The sequence below is a fragment of the Osmia lignaria genome, chromosome 15 (assembly GCF_051020975.1).
Source record: "Osmia lignaria lignaria isolate PbOS001 chromosome 15, iyOsmLign1, whole genome shotgun sequence".
Taxonomy (NCBI): Eukaryota; Metazoa; Arthropoda; class Insecta; order Hymenoptera; family Megachilidae; genus Osmia; species Osmia lignaria.
Genome location: NC_135046.1, coordinates 10270425 through 10291753, shown reverse-complemented (window position 1 = coordinate 10291753; position 21329 = coordinate 10270425). Strand labels below are relative to the sequence as shown.

Here is a 21329-nt window from a genome sequence, read left to right as displayed (position 1 = left end):
TTTTATATTAAAGAGAAACAATAACGGAACATCATTAAAATACGCGTCTCAGTTAATGAACTTCTTCGCGCGAACTGTGAATTTCTGCCTCGTTCGCGGAAAATGTAAATATAAAATTCTTCTCTTTTTTTTTTCCTTTTATAAATAAAATTACGATGTTATCCAACGGAGAATCGCGACGATGTTGATTACTCTCCGCGCCGGTTATTGATTTAATTAAACAAAAAGTTGGCAAATGGGGTCTGTTTCGTCGTCTCGGTAACGTCACATCGCGACATTGAAATTGACTTTCGAGGAACGTTAAAAGAGGCCACGGAAGATCGATAAATCGAAGTTGAAGAAGCCCTCGGGGGTATCGCGTTCAACCGGGTTACAAGCTCTGTTGATAGGGCGAATAATTACGGTAATGCGAAGTAACAGGGATTAACAAATGCGTCCCTTCCGGCATTTACTTTATGTGTACACTTTTCGCCTACTGCATTTCGACCATCCATTATCGTCCTGGTAACAGTGCTTGATTCCGATCTCTCACTTTCTCCTCGTTCTCAGACGATCACGATATCGTTAACTTTACCCGTGTCTCGAAGCTCTTTGATCTCTCGTTCGATCGTAAACATTTGTTTCTTTTGTCCGGAAAAAGTTGCGTTAACCCGTTCGTAATTGTGCTCGAAATTTGGAACACGATGTATAATAATGAAATTTTTAATGGGAGATTGTGCAGATAGAACAATTAACAGTATTTTAGAACGATGCTTTTTATGAAATTAGGGATTTGAATATTGAATAAGAAATGAGAATCTCTTTGATCTCTTTCGATCGTAAACATTTGTTTCTTTTGTCCGGAAAAAGTTGCGTTAACCCGTTCGTAATTGTGCTCGAAATTTGGAACACGATGTATAATAATGAATCTTTTTAATGGGAGATTGTGCAAATAGAACAATTAACAGTATTTTAGAACGATGCTTTAAATGAAATTAGGGATTCAAATATTGAATAAGAAATGAGAATTTATTTGTTTGAATTCCATCTCATCGATACATCGCACCGTCGAGACGGGCCAGATTGAACCTAATTAGCAGTGCATCTCGTTATACATGCATTAACGTGAAATCCGATTTCGCGTAATGCATAATTTACAACGAAACACAATTTTGTCGGCGACGTAATATCTTGAGAGACGAAAAGAACCAGCTAGTTCTTCCCTATTCGCGTGCACAGAGCGTCGATCCATTGGGAGTTTCATTAATTATCCGTCGAAAGTGCATCGATGGCTAACACGTTGACAAGTTTCATCGTGAATTAGTTAACAAGTTGCGCGAAAATTACTGGGTAACCACGTTTCGATTGAAGTTACAGAGAGTTCCGTCAGTCGTGTATTTCGTCTCTCTGGTACCTCAACTATTCCCGATCAAACGACAAACTTTACCATTTAATAATTGCAAACGATTAGTTACTCGATTTCTATACCGATTAACCTCTCTTATTTCCCGCAAACAGCGGTTTTCATTCGCTTTGAATGCGTCGAATTTCGATAACGCGATATCAACGACTAATTGCTTTAGTATAAACCAGTTACCACTGTTACTAATTGGATCGGTTTAATTAACCGAGCATGCGTTTCGACGATCTATTCTATCGTAGAACCTTTCACAATACACGCTTTGTATTTTGATCTTTGTAATGGCTTCGTAAGCGGCGATATATCCGTTCTTCCAGCTCATCGTGTATGCGTTACTTGTAACGAGCTTCTTCGATCGTACATGCATACGTGTCGATATCCGCTTAACAAGCAGAGTAGTAAAATTCTCATTTAACATTATTTCTTCTGATATTTTTTCAATTCATTTTTACTTTCAATCGATTCATTGGAAATCATCCTCTGAATTTTAACGACGGTACGTAATGTTGGAAAATGATCTATTTCCACGAAATTTGTTGGTTCTCGAATGGCGTACAGTGACCTGGCCGAGAATCTCAACAATTATCGAATGCATACGGATACACTCGTAACGGCACTCTAGCAGGTGCTTCGTCATCAATGAGATTACATCGATGCGAAGAAAAAGTCTTTGCTCAGCTCTCTAAATCCTGTTTACAAGTACGATGCAAAACGCGATTTATGACGTTAAAGAACATATATATATATTTTTTTAACTTCGTTACTATATCGTTGTCCCTCGATTATCCAATTAATTCCGAGATGTCTCGAACGCAATTTTATTTAAACACTGCCGAGTTGAATTGAAATTGCTGTCTTGTTCCACGGTGGGGCCATTTTTTTTCCACGCGTTCAGCGTATCCCAGAAGCGCATTGAACCAGATGATCCTAAGGATTCAGTTCGAAGATGTTCTGGGGCTTCGCCAACACGTGTTCTGGCAACTCTTTCAATATTCCTGAGAGACCGTTCAATGTCCTATCATTGAACGCTTCCTATTTTCCTCCATAAACTCCTGGTATCTCGTCTCGAGTAAATTGAGCTACAGCTTCGCTTCGATTCCCTCTGCGAGACAGGAATCGAAATCAGGAAAACGAAAGCGTGGAATTTTGATCAATTAAAATTATACAAGAAAAAGATTGAAATAGATAATCCAAGGGCGAAGAAAAAACGTCCCTTTTATCTCTGATCCGGTGGCAGTTGCTTCGGGAAAGGCTGCAGAGGTCGAGGTACCGTGTGAACGGGGCTTCATGTGCCGCAGGAAGAAACGCTAGAACAAGAGGCAAGGGAAGAGAACGATAGAGATGAAAAAGCGGTTGGAGAGAGGGGAGGGAAGTGCAACGCACAAAGTGCAACTCGGTCTACAGCATGCACCGGAGACTCGTCTCGATCGTGACACCTGCGCGTCTCTCTCCTTCTCTTTCACCTTCCCTCGTTCCTTCCTTTTTCCCTCTTTCTTCTTCATCGTCAGGCCGCAAGTTTACGTTGGTTTGCGGCATTGCCCCGCAGACAGCTGTCCCTGGTAACGGTCGAAGGGATCCTCGAAGAGGGATTCTCAAGGTTCAACATCGGCTGCCACACTTTCGAAATACTTTTCTTTTCTGACGTAGCAACAAAGTTACCACGGGTTTCTAAGAATCACCGGTTTTTTCATTCCGCTTTGTTGACCCTACAGGATAACGAACTCCCGCGGATGTTCAATCTCGAAAATTGCTTCGATTTTGTTAACAATATCTGACGTCAAAGTTTCAATTGACGCAGCGGAATGATGTAACGCGAAACGATGCGAATTCTAAGGACCTTTCAATTCGAGGACCCCTCATCCTTTGTGATACAGATTTAGTTGCGACGTTTTGCAAACGGGTAATTATTTAATCAATTTCAAGAGACAGATTCCAAGATAATCTTGGAATTAATTTACGCCAGTATCAGCTCGTGATTGATTCCCATAGAATCGTTGGAAAGCCTCCCTATTGCTTGTCAGCAGACGCAATATTCAATGGCGGCGCATCCAGAACCGACAGTGACGCGCGAAACAATGTCACAATCGATCGTGTTCCCTCTTTACCGATGAAAATGGCCATTAGGTAAAGACCCGTTTTCGGATACTATTGTGCCATTATAAATATTGAATACAATATTCCTCGAACAGTTTCGGGAAATTATTCTTCATAATTTTCACTGAAACTCTCCTTACCGATGAAAATGGCCATTAGGTACCATTGTGCCATTTTAAATATTGAATAGAATATTCCTTGAATTATTCTTCGCAATTTTCACTGAAGCTCTCCTTACCGATGAAAATGGCCATTAGGTACCATTGTGCCATTTTAAATATTGAATAGAATATTCCTTGAATTATTCTTCGCAATTTTCACTGAAACTCTTTTTACCGATGAAAATGGCCATTAGGTACCATTGTGCCATTTTAAATATTGAACACGGTACTTTTCGATCCGTTTCAGGAAATTATTCTTCGCAAGTACGAAGAGAAATTAATTACCATTACACGCGTGACGAAGCAACGTTCGATTGAAATATGCGTCTAATCAAGGATCGTTTTAAATCGACCCTCGTTAATCGCACAAGTAGATCGTTCGTTAGAATTGGTCCATGTTGTTCCTTTTGGCGCAGACAGGAACGCTTTGTTACATCGGCGCCGTATCGAGTTTTTCGGGAGGACTTGTGTTTTTCTGAATTCAACCGATCGCAAAAATCCAATTGTACGGGAGATTTACCGGTGGACTTTTCGCAATGCCTGCCCTCAGGGCGGTTCGGTTTATCGGAGGATCTTCGAATTTCTACCCTAAACTACCCCATTCTTCCCGATACGACCCGCAACCTTGTTTCCCCGGTGTTTTACGTGGAAACGAAATTCCAGCGATTCGCGTCGACGACGTTTCTTTCCTCGAACGATGTATCTCGGGGATGATAGTTTTCTTTGAATCCTTCTTTCGTCCGAACAGTAGCGCGTCACGAATTCTCGGAGATCATCGGATCGTAACGAGAGCTCGTTAATTCTTATTTATTTTAGAAAAAGCCCGTGGAAGGTGAGGGAAGGAATCGAGTTACTTTCTTACGGAACGCGCACCGTCACTCCCTTTCGAACGGTAGAACTCGTTCGTACTTCGAAACGAGTTACGCATTGTTGCGGACAGGTAACTCTCTCAGCTCCGATTACCCGCGAAAAAGTATCCACGTCTGTCGATAACGCACGGTTCCCCATTTTAGATTCTTCTTATTGCGAAATTTTTTCCAAGCAAACACGGTAGACCGTAGATAAATCGCGTCGGTTGATTTTCAGTTAAAATAATATTGACTCGCGGTTCGCTTTTCATCCTCGTTCATCGCCATTACGCGTCGATGAATTTCAATCGGCTCGTTTATTAACTTCCCTCGAAATGTTCACATTTATGATTTTCATCGAATCGCCATTAATATCTCTAAAATAATGTCGAGCTTGGGAATTGAAAAATTTATCGACATCCGTGTCGAGTTGCTTCGTCTAAAAAAGATGCAATTACCGAAGGGGACAACTGTTTGCGAATTCGATTTCCGGCTACGCAGTTCCGGTCGCAGTTTCGAACCGGATCGAAATAAATGGCACGTGCGTGGTTGCGGGGTAGGAAAAAGCGCAGAAGAAGAAGAAGAAGAAGAAGGGTGATAAAGGGGAGAAAAGAGAACGGGCCGAAGTGTGAGCAACGTCCGATATGGAGTGGCACGCGTGCGTCGTTATTGCGGGTGCAGACTGTGGATGGAGAGCGGACTGGAAACAGAAGAGGGGCCATCGATGAAGAGTGTGCGAAACGGGCTGAAAAGAGAGGGGAAAACAAAGGGACGCGTCGATCGTCGGGCAGCAAGGGTTGGATAGAAAAAAGAGACAGACGAAACGGGAGGAGCGCGCGTTGAAGGAGGAACGGGGTATAAGGGTTGTACGAGCAAAAAGATGAGATTAAAAGAAGGGTGGGGAAAAAAAGAGGGTAAGAGAGAGAGAGAGAGAGGAGGGTGGAATAGGCTGTGGTAGGCGGATCGATGGAAGCGATGTTGCCTCGCTCTCCGTTATAACGCTCTACTTCGATTTTCTAGTCGTCGGAAGGCCGGGTCGAGTCGGTTCCTCGGTCGTCCAGTCGGTTCGTGCTGGTTGCTCGATGGCTTTTGTAAGGTAGCACGCTTCGACTGGGTTACAGGGTTAAAAGTGTCCGTTGCGCTACTTCTGCACCCTCGGACGCGTTTCCTTTCTCACCTGACGATTAATCGCGACGCTTAATGACGTGGCACTCGCACAAAACTGAAATTCTTCTTTTCAAACATTTTTCAGCATCACCCTTATCGTCGCGCGAAAATTCAACCCTTTCCCTCATAGCGAACCGCCACGCGCCTCGGCCCACTTTTCTTTTTTATCTCCCGTCGCTGCCACCGCCTCCCTATTCTCTACCTACTACCTACCTACCTACCTACCTACCTACCTACCAACCCACTTCCTTCTCGTCGTCTGCTTCCTTCGGGTTATCGCAAAGTCGAACGCGTCCGTGTAACACGTGCATCTCTCTTCCGGCCGTCTCCAGTCACGTTAGAACATAATTTTCCCTTTCACCGCCTACTTCTTTGTTATACCTTCAACGATACAGAACTTGAGTAACACCGATGTCGCGATCATCGATAATTCGATAACCAATGATTATAATTCTACGAAATGGAAAAGTTTCATCTCGATCTTGTTCATTCGATTTCTTCGCTGTTCGTTTTCTCTCGATTACCCAGCGATCGACTGGCATAATATCGAGGCACCGTTCGTTATTATTACGCTTTCGTGTCGTGCTTGAAAATAGCATTAGCGTCGTCGGCAGCTCGGGATATCGATTTTCCGCAACACGGTCAGGTTGAAATTCGAAATCAAGCCCCGTGATTTGTACGCGAGTTTGCGATTTAGATGGAAAAACCTGCGCTCACGTCGATCGAAGTCGCGTGAGCTCCGAATTGAATTCATTCTCCCGTAAATGACCTAGTTTTACTAATTGGTCTGACCAAATTATTTTCAATATTTTCTTGCCAATTTTACAACGCAAATCATTTTTAATATTTGAACAATTACTCCCGAGACGCTCTAAGCCGTCGCTAAGTCTAATCTCTTCTTTAACGAGGTCGTTTGCGCACCTTCGAAAATGAGAATCGTAGACGCCGTCTTGAGTGACCCACTTCCAGCGGTATCCTTTTTCTTTCACGTAATCTCGTCATTGTTATGCATTTTGATATTGTTTTTCAACGAAACGGGTGTAAATAGAAGGCCCGTTTTGAATACTTAAATAAGAGCCGCTCTTTTCCCTGTTTAGAAACAGTCTCCAACGTCGGCTCCGATTCTCTCGTCGCGTTGATTTTTGTCTACCCGCAGTCTCGTTTGCACCGGTAAGACAGGTTATACCCAGCCAGAGACCGACAACGTCCCGATAAAATCCTTGCAGTAGCTTTACGCGGCCCGATTCGATCGCTCATTTCTTCCATGCGAATCGAATCACAACTTGCACGGGATTCGTCACGCTCGTAACCCCGTTTATCCCGACACTTTCTCGATCCTTTCCCTCCTCCTACGATTAATCGCAATTCGATGCAACTGCAACGATGTTACATTGGTATTGGATTAATCGGATAACAAAAATGAATTTGAACTCTCAATTTTGGGGGGGCTATTCGGAAACACAGCCATTATCTTTAATAAAGACACTATTACTTTTTATTAATTGCTTCCACCCATAAATACCAAAAATTAGCAGCGATAATTAAAATATTTTTAACAGAGTTTTCTTCACTCTCGTAGCTCTTCTTATAAAATGTTCAATAATAATTATTATCGCCTCTCAGCGAGACGATACCAGTCTACTTCGGAGTTAATCCGTCTCCGTGACGCTTTCCATCGCGTGGCAAATCCTTCTCGTCCATTCGCGTAATTAGCCTCGCTTGTTCGGCTAACGCGGCAGGATCCGATTCAGCCAGAGTTTCCCTTCTGCGCGCGTAACGCGCGTACGAGTTTTCCGGAATACTTCGCTTTCGACGGGTCGCTCCGTAACGGCTTGTCGAGCCGCAATCTCATTTATGTCGAGTTTCGCGGACCTGCCAGCGGATTAACGTACAAAGGATACAGTGTGTTTCAGCTCTGACCAGTTAGAAACTTCTCACCCAGCTGTGCCACTGTTCGTTAACGAATTACCAAGGCGAACTAAGTTATCGGCTTAACTGTTCACTATTTTTTCCTCTGCGAACCGTAACCCAGGGAAGTAGTTTAACGAGAACGAGCAGAAAATTATTTAAATCTCCTGTTACCAAGGGTGCGGCGTCTTTATCAGAAATCGTTGTCCCGTCACAAATTCGACCCGACACGGAGCTTCGTTGCATTAATTACGCGAAAAAGCAGCGACTAATTAGACTCACGGTTCAACGACCTTAGCTTTCGGTAAGATCGTCCGATTCATCTCCTTCTGACTTATAAAGCGTCCTTCGTCGCGTTGTCGATACACACGAAAAGACAATGATACTTTCAAAGAATCGATGCTTCAGTTTTGCGTGATCACAGGTAGAAAACGCGCGTCGCAATCTGCCGCACTAAGAACCGCGAAACGAACCGCATCCGTTATTCGTTGCCGAACGATTTGTCGATACGACAAAAAGTACTTTGCCGTCAGAGGGAAATGTAACTCTCGTGACTGTGAACTTTTCAGAAGAATCAAATTCGTCACGGTTCACGAATAGAAACGCTTGTCGAAAGAGCGCCTCTTCGAAGCTCGCGATTACTCTGATGGGAAAACAACGATGAAAGGTCGTCGAAAGTTTCTTCTTCTTCGAGACGAACGTCTCGAACGTTTTGAAAATCGAATTTTTTCCAATAACGTCAGCGAATAGAACGGAATATTGGTAATCGCTACGAGGAAATTACACGGAATTATTCGAACACTGGTAGACGATTTCGAGCGTACCGGTGATCGCGTGAGAGAACCGTACGATATTTCGCTGATGGTGATCTATGCGAACGGAAGAGTTACGATCGATACAATCTTTCCAGGGGAAAACATAACGTTAACTGGCCACTGTATTTTCCCCGCGATACGTCGCACTGTTCTACCACCCTCGAAGAATACCTTCGCCTTCCCGATATACTGAATTATCTCCTTCTATGGTGCATCTCGTTGACCTCTCTATGACCTTCCATTGTGAATGCAGAATTGCGAAACGAAAGTTCCCCTATCTAATGCAGCTGTTCCAGATATTTCTTGCGCTAAGCGACTCGACTATCTATCTTCATTAACCCTCTAATTATTTTCAAAAGATTTTTTAAATTTAAAAAAAAAAGAACAATTAAGAACGGGTAAAATAGAACAGGGCACACGAGAAGGTTTCGTGTCGTATCGCGTTCCACATCGGGAATCGTGAAAAATTTCCGAGTTCACGCGATTCTGACTCCCATCATTTTCGACTTTAATATCCGCCACACATTGACGATCCCTTTGTTTATTGTCCAACTCGGGATATCTCTTTTTTTTTCATTTCAAACACTCGCTGAAGAATTACTTCGATCGTAGGAAATATCTTATTCAGAAAGCTTTGGACGTTTGCCAGGATTTTCTTTCGAACTTCCGGTGACGCGTTCACTTTCTATCGGTCGTCTTATCGTTGCTTTGTTAGAACCTTTTTAAACCGTCTTAACTCGTTTCGCTCCGTTCGATCGAGAATGATATGAAATTTTTTATTTAATTAAAGAACTTTAGGGAAGCTAGCTTTTTATCTCGGTTTTATCGAATTACCGAATACTTTGATCAATCGAACGATTGCACGATGTTCTCGATTCGATATCGTCAGCTGGATTCTTCTTTGGTTTCCCTAAACCATTTATTTCGCGGCAAGCTCAACAGGCTAGCTTTGTTTTCGAGCATTTTATCCGACGCGATTTATTAGATTTTCTACGCGGCTCTGCGAAACCTTTTCCAACCGAACGGAACACGCGGCTTTTCTATCTTAGCCGGCTTCTGTGTTATTCGCTGGTCCAGTTTGCGTCGGACGTTTCGTCACTGATCACGTGTTTCCTATGTGGAGAATGTTGCCAGTTTCCAAAACTCTTAATTTAAAAAGAAAAAATGGAAGAGTTAAAAATAACATCATTCTTGTTATACGAATTTATTTGACAATTTTTTACAAATTTTCTCGGGCCACTTTGTATGCAGATTTATTTGCAAGGAGAATATTCTATCGAAGGAGTATCGATGTCTCGAGATTCATTTGGTTATTTACGAGGAAGCCTGGATCGATCGGTTTTTCGCACGACCAGTTCGATCAGACGAGGGCGCAAGGAATTTTTCTCGCCCCGAGCATTTATCCATCGCTTCGCTGGACCTTTTATATTTCCTTTTATCAGTCAGTTTGAACTCCTCTCTATAAAACTACCTACCGATCAAACAGAATAGCTCGCTTTTCATATTCCACCTTCATTTCAAATTTGTACGATCAATTCCTTCTGCAAATTCCAACACGATTTTTCACCTAACATCTTCCTCCTTCCCTAATTGGATCTACAGATATTAGCTACATTTTACCTCGAGAAAGTAGATTATTCCTGGAAAAAGTATCGTTGCAAACAGGATTAGGATAAAAATGTTAATTGAATTTACTTGTTTGCTGAGGGTATTTGGCACACATTGTAGCATATTTTTCTTAAAAACAAACCTTTTGGAAATTAAGAAGTTATTAATACGGTGGTACAAACCCCGTATCGCGGGGATTGGATGAAAGGGATACGGTTGATATCAAACGCCTTCATCCTTTACGTTAAATTATGCCAGTCATCAGTCTTTGTTGTCAAGTTGTCGCGATATCTCGACGAGATATTCACGTGGCATACCTTCATCGTGAAAGCAATTTCTACGCGGCTACAACTGCAAACGCATCGTCTAATAAGCTTACTTCGAGTCTAATTATCAACCGCGTACACTTGATTGGGAGTCTAATTATCGGTGCGATGCCGCGTCACAAAGGGTTCTGTATACACGCTCTCTCTATGGACTGGGTCAAAGACGCGAAGCGTCATAGGGATCGAACAAATGCACGGTAAGTGGCAATTTCGATATACAGTGGTAACTCGCTTTTGTCAAGCATCAAACTCTGAAAACAGGGTGTCGGCGGATGAAAATTCTTGTTTTGTCAGGGAAACAATGGCTCTTTTCGGTATTATTATACTTGACCTCGATCCGCTAAACTTATCGACATTTTATACCGATGGCGGTCAAATAAACGTTATATTTTTTTCAATTTATTATAAATAATACAGAATTTAGTAGGGGCAATGAAAGAAAAAATAATTGTCGTGTATTAATTAGAAAACATTTATTTTTAAAGTCTGAAAACCGGTCATTTGACCGCTCTGGTAGGTTTAATGTTAATTTCAGACCATTCCTAATTCCGATACAGATCGTTTCGTTCTCGTTTATCGGACACGATGCTCGATACTTTTTCCCATGAAAATATGGAAATAAATTTCCATCTTGGACGGCGTCGTTTCGTTATTATAGTTAATCGAATTTCTTCCCGGCCCGACAACTTTTCGCTCGAATAAACGGTTAAATTGAATCACACGTAACGGGGTACGTGGGCCGGGTTGTAAGAAGGTACACCGGGATGTAAAATACAAGCTCCACGATATAATATGCGAGCATTAATTTGCCATTAGCAGAGACGCGGTGTTATAGGAGGAGCATTAATTGGCACCGTGTAAAACGAACCGATCGTCGATCGAATTCTAAACGTGTTTCATGCGTTAACGATTTACAAACCGTGCGAGAAAACAAACTGGACACTGCTCGTTTCGTAATTTCTGATTTATGTAATTGGCGACGATCGTGGAAGCTCGAAACGAAAGCTGGAGAAAGCGAATCACGTTCGATCCTTTCAGCGAACTTAATATTTTCTATCGGAATTGATTCAGATTTATTAAAAATAAATGAATTAACGCGTTTACGATTGAAAGGATCAAGATTGCGCGTTCGGGATGACTCGTTGAAATTCATGGTTTATCGAGTGAAAAATAGATGCGGACAGCGCGGAACGTGTCTAACACAACGTTCATTTAGGCATCATTGTGTATACGCGTTCGGTGGCGAAACGCGTCTGGAATATTTCAGGGAATTCATCGTCCCGTCAGTGGGTGTCGGCCTATTTTCGAGAACAAATCAATTTTTCCACGGTATTTGGTGGCGTTATAATTATCGCCGTTTCCTGCTCACATATTTTTCATTGTCGTCCGTCTCCTTCGTAGAAACGGATCGACTCTAAACTATTTTCTTCGGGAAAAGGATAAAAACTTGACCTATGTTACTCTTCTCTCCTTTCGAGCACCGTTATTTCGGTGACACTTTAAGTCTCACACATCCGTGAATATTCTCAAGTGAATTTCCACTTTCATTTCCATATTAAACGTTCTAAGTAAAAAAGCGTCTTATCGACGCACGGTCGAAAGTTAAAAAATTATGTATGCCTTCTTTTTATCTCCGTACCGTATTTTTACTTCGGTTTATCTTCGCTTTATTATTGTATCAAATTCCAACTACCTCAATGTTTAACCCTTCACTGATGCGATCTTGTTTTTCACTTCTGACTTGTCATTGTAAATATTCTCAAGTTATTATTAATATTATCGAGAGGTCGGGAGATAGCACCTTTTGAGTGCGTTTTAATTATTTTTTGTAATCGACCCATGATTCGTTAGGTAAGAAAAATAATAGATCGTTAATTAAGGATTCGAGTTTCCTATCTATAAATCGTAGAAAAATTCAGGCAAGTCCTGAAGATTAATTGTTTAATTAAATATACCTGTTTAATCGTTTGCATCCGGTTTCTTTCCCTTCGGTCGGCAACTGCTCCGTTTCCGGAACGAGAGAAACTTTAAGTAAGCTTACTTTGCATTTTATGCAACGAAACACGATTTCTTTTCTTCTAACAAGGGAACATCGGGGACTGTCACACTCCGATTTTGATGAAACTTTGCATAAATATTTATTAGACCTCTTTATGAAGATAACTGTAATTCGTTGGTGGCCGTTTTTTACTTTGAGGGAGATATCAACCCTTTTATCCGAACCGCCCTTTCTATATACGTGCTTATAAATCATAAACAACAAAAGATATAAAAAAATAGTTGAAATAAAAGTTATACAGTTTCTTGAGGTCTATAAAGCTGCGTAAAGTTTTTCAAAACGGAGGGGGAGGGGGAATTTAATTTTGCAAATAGGATGATTTAAAAGAAAAACTTACACGCAGCTTTATAGACCTCAAGAAACTGTATAACTTTTATTTCAACTATTTTTTTATATCTTTTGTTGTTTACAATTTATAAGCACGTATATAGAAAGGGCGGTTCGGATAAAAGGGTTGATATCTCCCTCAAAGTAAAAAACGGGCACCAACGAATTACAGTTATCTTCATAAAGAGGTCTAATAAATATTTATGCAAAGTTTCATAAAAATCGGAGTGTATCCGTCCTCGATGTTCCCTTGTAAGTTAAACGTTCGACATGGAATAATTGATTATCGCAATCGCTCGACGTTCGATTTCTCTTCAATTTTGGAAAGTTTCGAAGATCCTAAGATGCGAATTTATGCGACTTGTTGGAGAGTCACGTGTTACTCTCGCTACAAGTCGCGACAAAAGTTTCGTTCGTGTACGGTACACCAATCACGCTCGTCTGATGCGGCACGTGAGGTCCGTGGCACTGATTCATCGTTGTGGTACACTCGTCAATTACATTTCCGCTTAATCCATTCGCGATCCGCACGGTTGCGATTCGAGATCTCGCTTGCAATTGTCGTCCGTGCGAGTTCGCGTGAGTCCGGTGGCTCGATCGCAAGATTACTTCCCCGATTCTTATCTTTTCGTCAACAGCCATGCCCTTCGCGATGATTAGACGCTCGAAACTTTGCGATATCAGTAAGTGTCTACCTTTTATGAAGTAGATTTCGAATCGGTTCTAAAATCACACATTTTTAATTTTCAAACTCTTTATTTTCCTTAAAACAACGCCTACAACGACGCCATCCTTTCATCCTGTTTCAACCGTCCACGCTTCTTCATTCGGCCGCGATCGGCCAAGTTCTGACGATCTCGGAATCGAACAGTCACCACTACAGCGTGGACGGTAATAATCGGTGAAAATTATACCCTTCCAAAATTAAAATTGTGAAATTCTGCATAAAAAATTCATACTCGTAGCGCATGTGTGATAAATCGTGCTCTTTCGTGAGAAATCAGAGTCGTTAAGATTATTCCCTCTTTTTCCTGATAACACTATTCTCGCTAATTTACGTATCAAAAATTCTTAAGCCATTTGCATCGGATGACGGAATAATCCGGCAAATTTTCTTGTATCGTACCACCGGTGACGTCACGTTCTCTTAAATTATGCAAAGTATTATTACACCGAGTGACCTACTCCAATTTCACTTCGGATGAATGAAATAACGTTTCAGGTTGAAATCAATGCCGAATCGCATTCACCGTTGTGTTATGATAATTTCAATTTTATCAACGATCAAGTTTCCTTTCTATAAATCATAGTCGGACATTTTTGAAATAATATATAAAGCGAGGGAGATTCCTATCTGCGGTTATTGAATGTCTCGTTACGAAACTAGGAAATCGTTCGCGATGCTGAGCAAGGAACGGACGGCGTGGCGAGAATCGCCGAAAACGTGGACAAAAGTCAAAAAGTGAAAATCGGAATTCTTGAAATCTGTTTATGGGAATTTGTTCATAAGGAATGTGTGCATAATGTTCTTTATTATTACCATTTAGCAGATATGAGCCTTCAAAGTTGATGATTTTGTGAAGTCAATTTCATCGGGCAAAGTTTAACATAATGCTGTTCGTTAGTTTTTAACTATTATTAGTGTTCTTTCGCTAATATTGCCACTTTATATGATCCTTTTTGAATATAATTATGTAAGTTGCACAACAAAATGGACATATTTAATGTTTACGTAAGGTAAAAGTTGTGTTCTACACGGATCTACACGTTCAAATTAGGCTTAAATTAAAGGTGGAAGTTTCCTGAATAAGGATCTGTAAAAATATCTTGCCGTAATTTACGGTCTTCTGAGTAAACATTACATTTCTATTTCGTCCTATATCACAGTTAGAAATAAACATTTTGTTGTGCAACTTACATAATTATATTCAAAAAGGATCATATAAAGTGGCAATATTAGCGAAAGAACACTAATAATAGTTAAAAACTAATGAACAGCATTATGTTAAACTTTGCCCAATGAAATTGACTTCACAAAATCAACTTTGAAGGCTCATATCTGCTAAATGGTAATAATAAAGAACATTATGCACACATTCCTTATGAACAAGTTCCATTAAACAGATTTCAAGAATTCCGATTTTCATTTTTTGACGTCTGTCAACGTTTTCGGCGATTCTCGCCACGCGTGCAAATAGACAGCTGAGAAATTTGTAAGCTGTCTCAATTAGCGGTTCAAAGAGTAAACTCAAAGTTGCGCTTTCTTAACGGTTTAATCGTTCGACCGTACCGATTAATTTCGATGAATAATTGGAAAGATCTTACGTTCCCTTTCCAGGAGGGTGAAGTCTGATGTCAACCGATATCGCGTGTCGCGAAACGAACAGGCTGTCCTCCGCGTATAATTATTTAATTAGCGACAAAGTTTCGAGTTCATTATTTTCGAAGTAGCCGATGCACTTTCATTCTCGAACGGCTCCTTTATTCTCTTTCTTCGGGATACGGTGAGAGGTTCCCTTTCGTGACGACACCACGATTCTCGTCACGAAGCTGACGTTTATAAAGAGGGTATCTTTGTCCTCGCTGGAGTAACACGCATACGAATTTGTCTGACGAGTTTTCACGTAGTCTCGAGCATCTTGAAGCTTCAGACTTTCGAACAGGAGTGTTACGAACATTTTTTGGTAATTTATGCAGTTAGTTTTCAATTTTATTTCGCTATCACCTGTTGACACTGGAACTACCGAACGTTTGATGTACGCTTATTTAATTTGATAATAACGTAGAAAATTAAATAAATAAAGGTTGGAACATTAGGTTTCACCTAAGAACGTTTCATCGATTCTTTATTTCGACAATAGCTAATATTTGAACAAAAATATTTTGATAAAATTTATAATTTAAAATAAGAAACTTGAAACCAGTCATTTGACTGGTTCGGTAGTTCTAGTGTTAACACATTGAATGCCACTGTGAAATTGGGTATTTTTAGTGGGACTTATTAAAGCTCTAATTACCAAGAATAGTAATAATTAATTTTCAAATTTCTTTGTACCATAGCAATATTACTTAAAAAAATGTTTTTCTATTGTTTTCTTTTAATTATACAACCGTGTGTAAATTGCGAAGCCGGTGTGACCCCGATGTTGTTCAACGTGTTATTATATAAATGAAAAATTATGGAATATCGCTTTGCGGAGGGTGATAATCGGTAACCATAGGTAATACCACAACGACCGCATACGTAGTTAGCCCGCAAATCTGATCAATTGAATTTCTCACGGTGAAGAGCAATCAAGGGGGAAAGTCGTTCGATATAATAGTGATCGTACGAAATGGAAGCGAATGTAACGCGATTAAGGTGACATTAACGTCTTTTCTATATCTCAGCTATAATTACGTACATTGGTATAAATATATATAAAAAGAGAAACACCGTTGTAATTGGCGTTCGAGGAATCCCACGTTTATTAATATTTAGACTAACGAGCTGATATCGAGACACACCCAGGCTCCGATATCTGCAATTGCGTAAAACGGTTGCAACGAGTATAATTAAACACCTTAGTGTTCGTTCTATCCATCGAACGCGAATTAATCCAATTTTTATATATAAAATTAAACAGTAATTACAGTATTCAAAAGAAACAGGATTTAATCATGCAAATTGATAAGTTATCAGGTGCCTTAAATTTGATATAATTGAATAATTCGGAAAAGAAGCAACTACCAAGGCAGTTAACCTGTTTATAGGTTGAGCATTAACTTGCGTAAAAGAAAAACGAACTATCGATTAAATTATGTAAAATTGCTGCGATCATGGAACGCCCATAGACCTTTTACTTTTCCGTTCTGTTGCAGGGAAGAACCTCTACAATAACGAGCATGTAGCAATTAAAATGGTGAGTTCATTAAAATTTGAGAACAGTCACTTTCAGCGATAGAGAACAAAAAAAAAAAAGCAGGACACGAGGAAATCGCTTAATTGGCGTTAACAGTTTGACTGAGAGTTAAAGTTAGCCGAGTGCCGAGAGAGATCTCGTTCGAATCTCATTACGAATCATTAACGTGACAGAAACTTTTTTCCGTCCAGGGTATTATTTTAAAACCATTGCTATCTCTTTTTTCTGTCACTTTTGTAGGAACCAATGAGGTCGAAGGCGCCGCAGCTACACTTAGAATATAGGTTTTACAAATTATTAGGTACACACGGTGAGTAAAGAGAGAAATTCATTCGAACGGTTAGAGGTGTGCGAGTATTCGATTTATTCGAGTACTTGAATTTCGAGTCAAACAATGATCGGTCGGTCGAATCGAGTCGAGCGCTTGAATTTCCCGAATTACTCGAGATCGACGAACTATTTGAAACAAAAGCGAGCTACTTGAAAAATTGAATTACTTGAATATTCGAGTAATTCAATTTTCGAGCGCTTGAATTTGCCGAATTACTCGAAATCGACGAACTATTTGAAACAAAAGCGAGCTACTTGAAAAATTGAATTACTTGAATATTCAAGATTTACTTGAATATTCGAGTAATTCAATTTTCGAGCGCTTGAATTTGCCGAATTACTCGAAATCGACGAACTGTTTGAAACAAAATCGAGCTACTTGAAAAACTGAATTACTCGAATATTCAAATAAACCTCGAATATTCGAATAGTTCGACTTTTTCGAGTAACTCGCTTTTGTTTCAAACATTTCGTCGATTTCGAGTAATTCGGCAAATTCAAACGCTCGACTCGTAAATTCCGAGTACTCGCACACCTCTATTCACGGTGAATGATCGATAATGAATTTTCTATTAACTTTTCTTTCGATCGATCGACGGTGTAGAAGGTATACCGGAGGTATACTACTTCGGTCCATGCGGGAAGTATAACGCTTTAGTGATGGAACTTCTCGGACCGAGCCTGGAGGACCTTTTCGACCTATGCGGTAGGAGGTTTACCCTGAAGACCGTTCTCAACATCGCCACACAACTTGTAAGTGCAATCGATGGAATATGAAATCAATGTTTGAAATTACGTACAACGATAAATGTAAACTTGATGAAAATAGATGAATTAAAATTTAAACAGTTATGTCTTTACATCGAAGCTCACAACTTATCCGGTAACTTAATACGTAGATAGACTTACACAGTCGGTGAAAAGTTTCTTTCCCTAGTACATTAATACCTCGATTATTTCTACAGCTTCATAGGATAGAGTACGTTCATAGTCGACACTTGATCTACCGTGATATCAAGCCGGAAAACTTCCTGATAGGACGAAGCACAACCAAACGCGAGAAGGTTATTCACATCATTGATTTTGGACTGGCCAAAGAGTACATAGACTTGGAGACGAATAAACACATACCATACCGGGAACACAAAAGCCTGACGGGCACGGCGCGTTACATGAGCATCAACACGCATCTTGGAAAAGGTAACTTTTATCTTCGCTCCCTTAACGCTGGAACTACCGAACCAGTCAAGATGACTAATTTTAATTAAATTCTTATTTAAATTTTTTCAAGGTATCTTTGTTGAAATCTACATGTACAGTGGTACCTCGGTATACGACCTTAATCGGTTCCTCCTTTCCTTAACTTGTATGATCAATCAGTTAATAATCCATCAACTCCGAATGTATTTGATTATTAATTTAACTTTTCCTCCGAGATAATTATTTAAAAACGACGCAAAATTCACAAAAAATGTGTGTCGTATACCAAGTAAAATTTGTCACGTCCAAACAGGACGTATTCCGAATTGGACGTATTCCAAAGCAGACGTATACCGAGGTACATACCGCTGTATATATTAACCGCCTGCCATGTAACGAGTTACACTTGTGACGCACCTTACAGTTATAACGTGACAAAACTGAACCTTACCTGTGTTATAATTAAATTTGAAGTACAATTTCAATTAGAATTTGCACAGCCGGCAATCTCTAAATACAATATATGCATAATATTTCAATTTCCTTGATTTACCTCAACGTTACAGCGTTGAATAGTTGGCTTTAGCAAGTATGGCAAAGGGTTAAATTATATTTCATCAATCATTTATTTAATTTTCTACATTATTTTCTAGCGTTATCACTTTGACAGCTGATACATCAGCTCTTGATATTGATACACATTTACTGTAATTAATCTTTCACTCCGGTTTATCGTTATCGATATCAATTATAATTACAGAAATGATTAAGGAAGCTCTTAAACGAAAACTTTTATTACACTTACAAATGTCACAGGTCGTTAAAGCGTTTAGGTAAACCAGGTCCAGACCATCTTGAAACTTAACCGCTGTGCGGGAGGTCTACGTTCGGAGAAAGTTGTAAACCGAACGGCCGTTGACGCGTCTGCGTTTAATCCTCTGATCTTCGTTGACTATTTAGTTAGAATATATTCTTTACTAAGCAAATGTGTTTTTCTATTCTCTTTGCAATTAGAGCAGAGCAGAAGGGACGACCTGGAGGCGTTAGGACATATGTTCATGTACTTCCTGCGCGGTAGCCTTCCTTGGCAAGGATTGAAAGCTGACACGTTGAAGGAACGATATCAGAAAATCGGCGACACGAAGCGGAATACACCGATCGAGGTACTCTGCGACGGTCATCCCGAAGAAATGGCTACGTACTTGCGATACGTTCGTAGATTGGACTTCTTCGAGACGCCCGATTACGAGTACCTGAGGAACCTCTTCCACGACCTCTACGAGAAACGAGGTTTCGTCAACGACGGCGAGTTCGATTGGACCGGCAAGACGATGGTGCGTGATCCATTGATCAAGTGATCGATACGACACTTGTGTCTTTTTTTTTTTTCTTTTCTTTTTCCTTTTTTTCTTTGTATCTCTTCGCAATGCACGCAAGAAAGGAAGACAGAATGATAGGAGAGTTCAGGATGGTTCAGTTTACGTCCTGGGACGAAGCAAGTATCGCAAGAGTCGATATCAAATCTACATCGGAGTTCTTTTCGTTTCTTTTTTTTTCCCCTACTCGTATATTCACTCGAATATCCAGACGATTATTCGATTATGTAAATTAAAAGAATTTTATCAATTGTACACGAACGTGATTTCAATCCGGATGAATCGTTTCGAATAGAATATAGAGAACGTTTCGAATCTTGAGACTCTTGAAATTCTTTCCGTTAGATTTGAAATATATATCAGCTACTCTTGCGTATCTTAATTCGCATACGTTGCATATTTCACACGCGCTCTAGTCTACTATGAATACAGTATCTCTCGAGCGAAGAGTTTCAAGACTTTTAAGGATCGAATAAAATTCGAAGCTGAACCGTGCTTAAATTGCTCGAAAACTTGCAAGATTTCTCGAGTATCGTTGTTATGTCACAAGAAACTCCTAGATATCGTCTCTTCGGGGTAAGTAAGTCGTCCTTAACGTCGTCTTCACTGTCGTTTTAGTGAAGAAAGAGAAAAAGAAAAATAAGAAACAATCATATTTCACTTGATGATCTTTAACGTTTGCATGCTGCCCCCAATGTACCTCTAGCCATCCAACTTCGAACAACTTAGAGCTCTCAGGATGGCTCCTCCTTCTCATGTTGGCAAGACTAAATCCGATAAGGTGGGTGACACGTTACGCGAGGCTCGCATATTTGATATTCGACCTGTACGCGTTGTTCGATAACGCCTGTTTAATGAGAAACAAACTTTTCGTTAATGACAAAAGGATGCAGCTGCACCGACTGTATAGTTTTATCTGAGAAGCGTAATACGTGCTCGAAAATGTTGCTGTAAAATGCACGGAACGATACTGGGAGCTTGATAGAAACTTTATTTCATGAACGAAAAAAAAATAAGAGAAAAGCGTGAAAATCTTATTTTTCACCTCGTTGAAACACGATGTCGCATCTTGCTTCGACCGAGATTCGCATCAACTACATCCACCAGTACTTAGCACCGCATATTTTAAACCTTCCGCCCGTGTTACGTTCGATTCTTTCGTTTACACTCACAGTAAGATTTTATCAGGATATTTATACGGTAGTATCGCCAGTGCATGCCGATCGATAATCCTTTCCTTCCTACTTGCTAAGTATTTTTCTGAACCCTTTCTAAAAAAAGATGATTGAACAGCTTTTGCAATAATACGATACAGACTTCTAATCGCTTAAGTACGTAATTATACCTTTAAGTAGATTTATATCGTTTAACCCTAGAACGCTTTCTTCTTTTCCAGACGATCTTAATACTTATATTTGTGTGTGATTTTATATTCCTTTATCTCGATAAAGAATGTACCTTCCATTCTCCCCTGCAGCGTCGAAGAGCAAGTGTTTGAAAATAATTATCTTGAATTATCGTCAAATTATTCTTTCATTCCCGATTCCAAGTATGTCATAAAGAAATTCGTCTATCTTTGCATATATATAAAGTAAACGAATATGGTAACGAGAATATACTTTTATAATGGAATATTTGTGTGTTTCGTTTTTTCAGTCTACGCCTGTTGGATCCTTGCAGACTGGACAAGAAATTATCGTATCACCGAATCGTGATCGGCATCCGTACAAGGTACGCTGATAAATATTTATAACATCTTTTCTTTCTTTTATTTTATTTTATTTTTTTTTTTTTCCGAAGAAAACGAGC

At 40.0% G+C, this 21329-nt stretch overlaps 1 protein-coding gene across 9 annotated transcripts in view; it reads left to right on the top strand.

Annotated features, from left to right (window-relative positions):
- The window catches only part of gish (casein kinase I gish), a 54964-nt gene that overhangs the window by 23940 nt on the left and 9695 nt on the right, over positions 1-21329 (top strand). For 7 of the 9 annotated variants that reach the window (XM_034315433.2, XM_034315432.2, XM_034315430.2 and 4 more), the window contains 6 exons: positions 16574-16614; positions 16855-16924; positions 17549-17697; positions 17910-18144; positions 19159-19478; positions 21177-21251. In XM_034315433.2, coding sequence (XP_034171324.1) covers positions 16574-16614; positions 16855-16924; positions 17549-17697; positions 17910-18144; positions 19159-19478; positions 21177-21251 — 890 coding nt within the window. Of the gene's footprint in view, positions 1-16573; positions 16615-16854; positions 16925-17548; positions 17698-17909; positions 18145-19158; positions 19479-20226; positions 20302-21176; positions 21252-21329 lie in introns of all 9 variants that reach the window. The other 2 variants (XM_034315436.2, XM_034315435.2) reach the window with 1 other exon arrangement.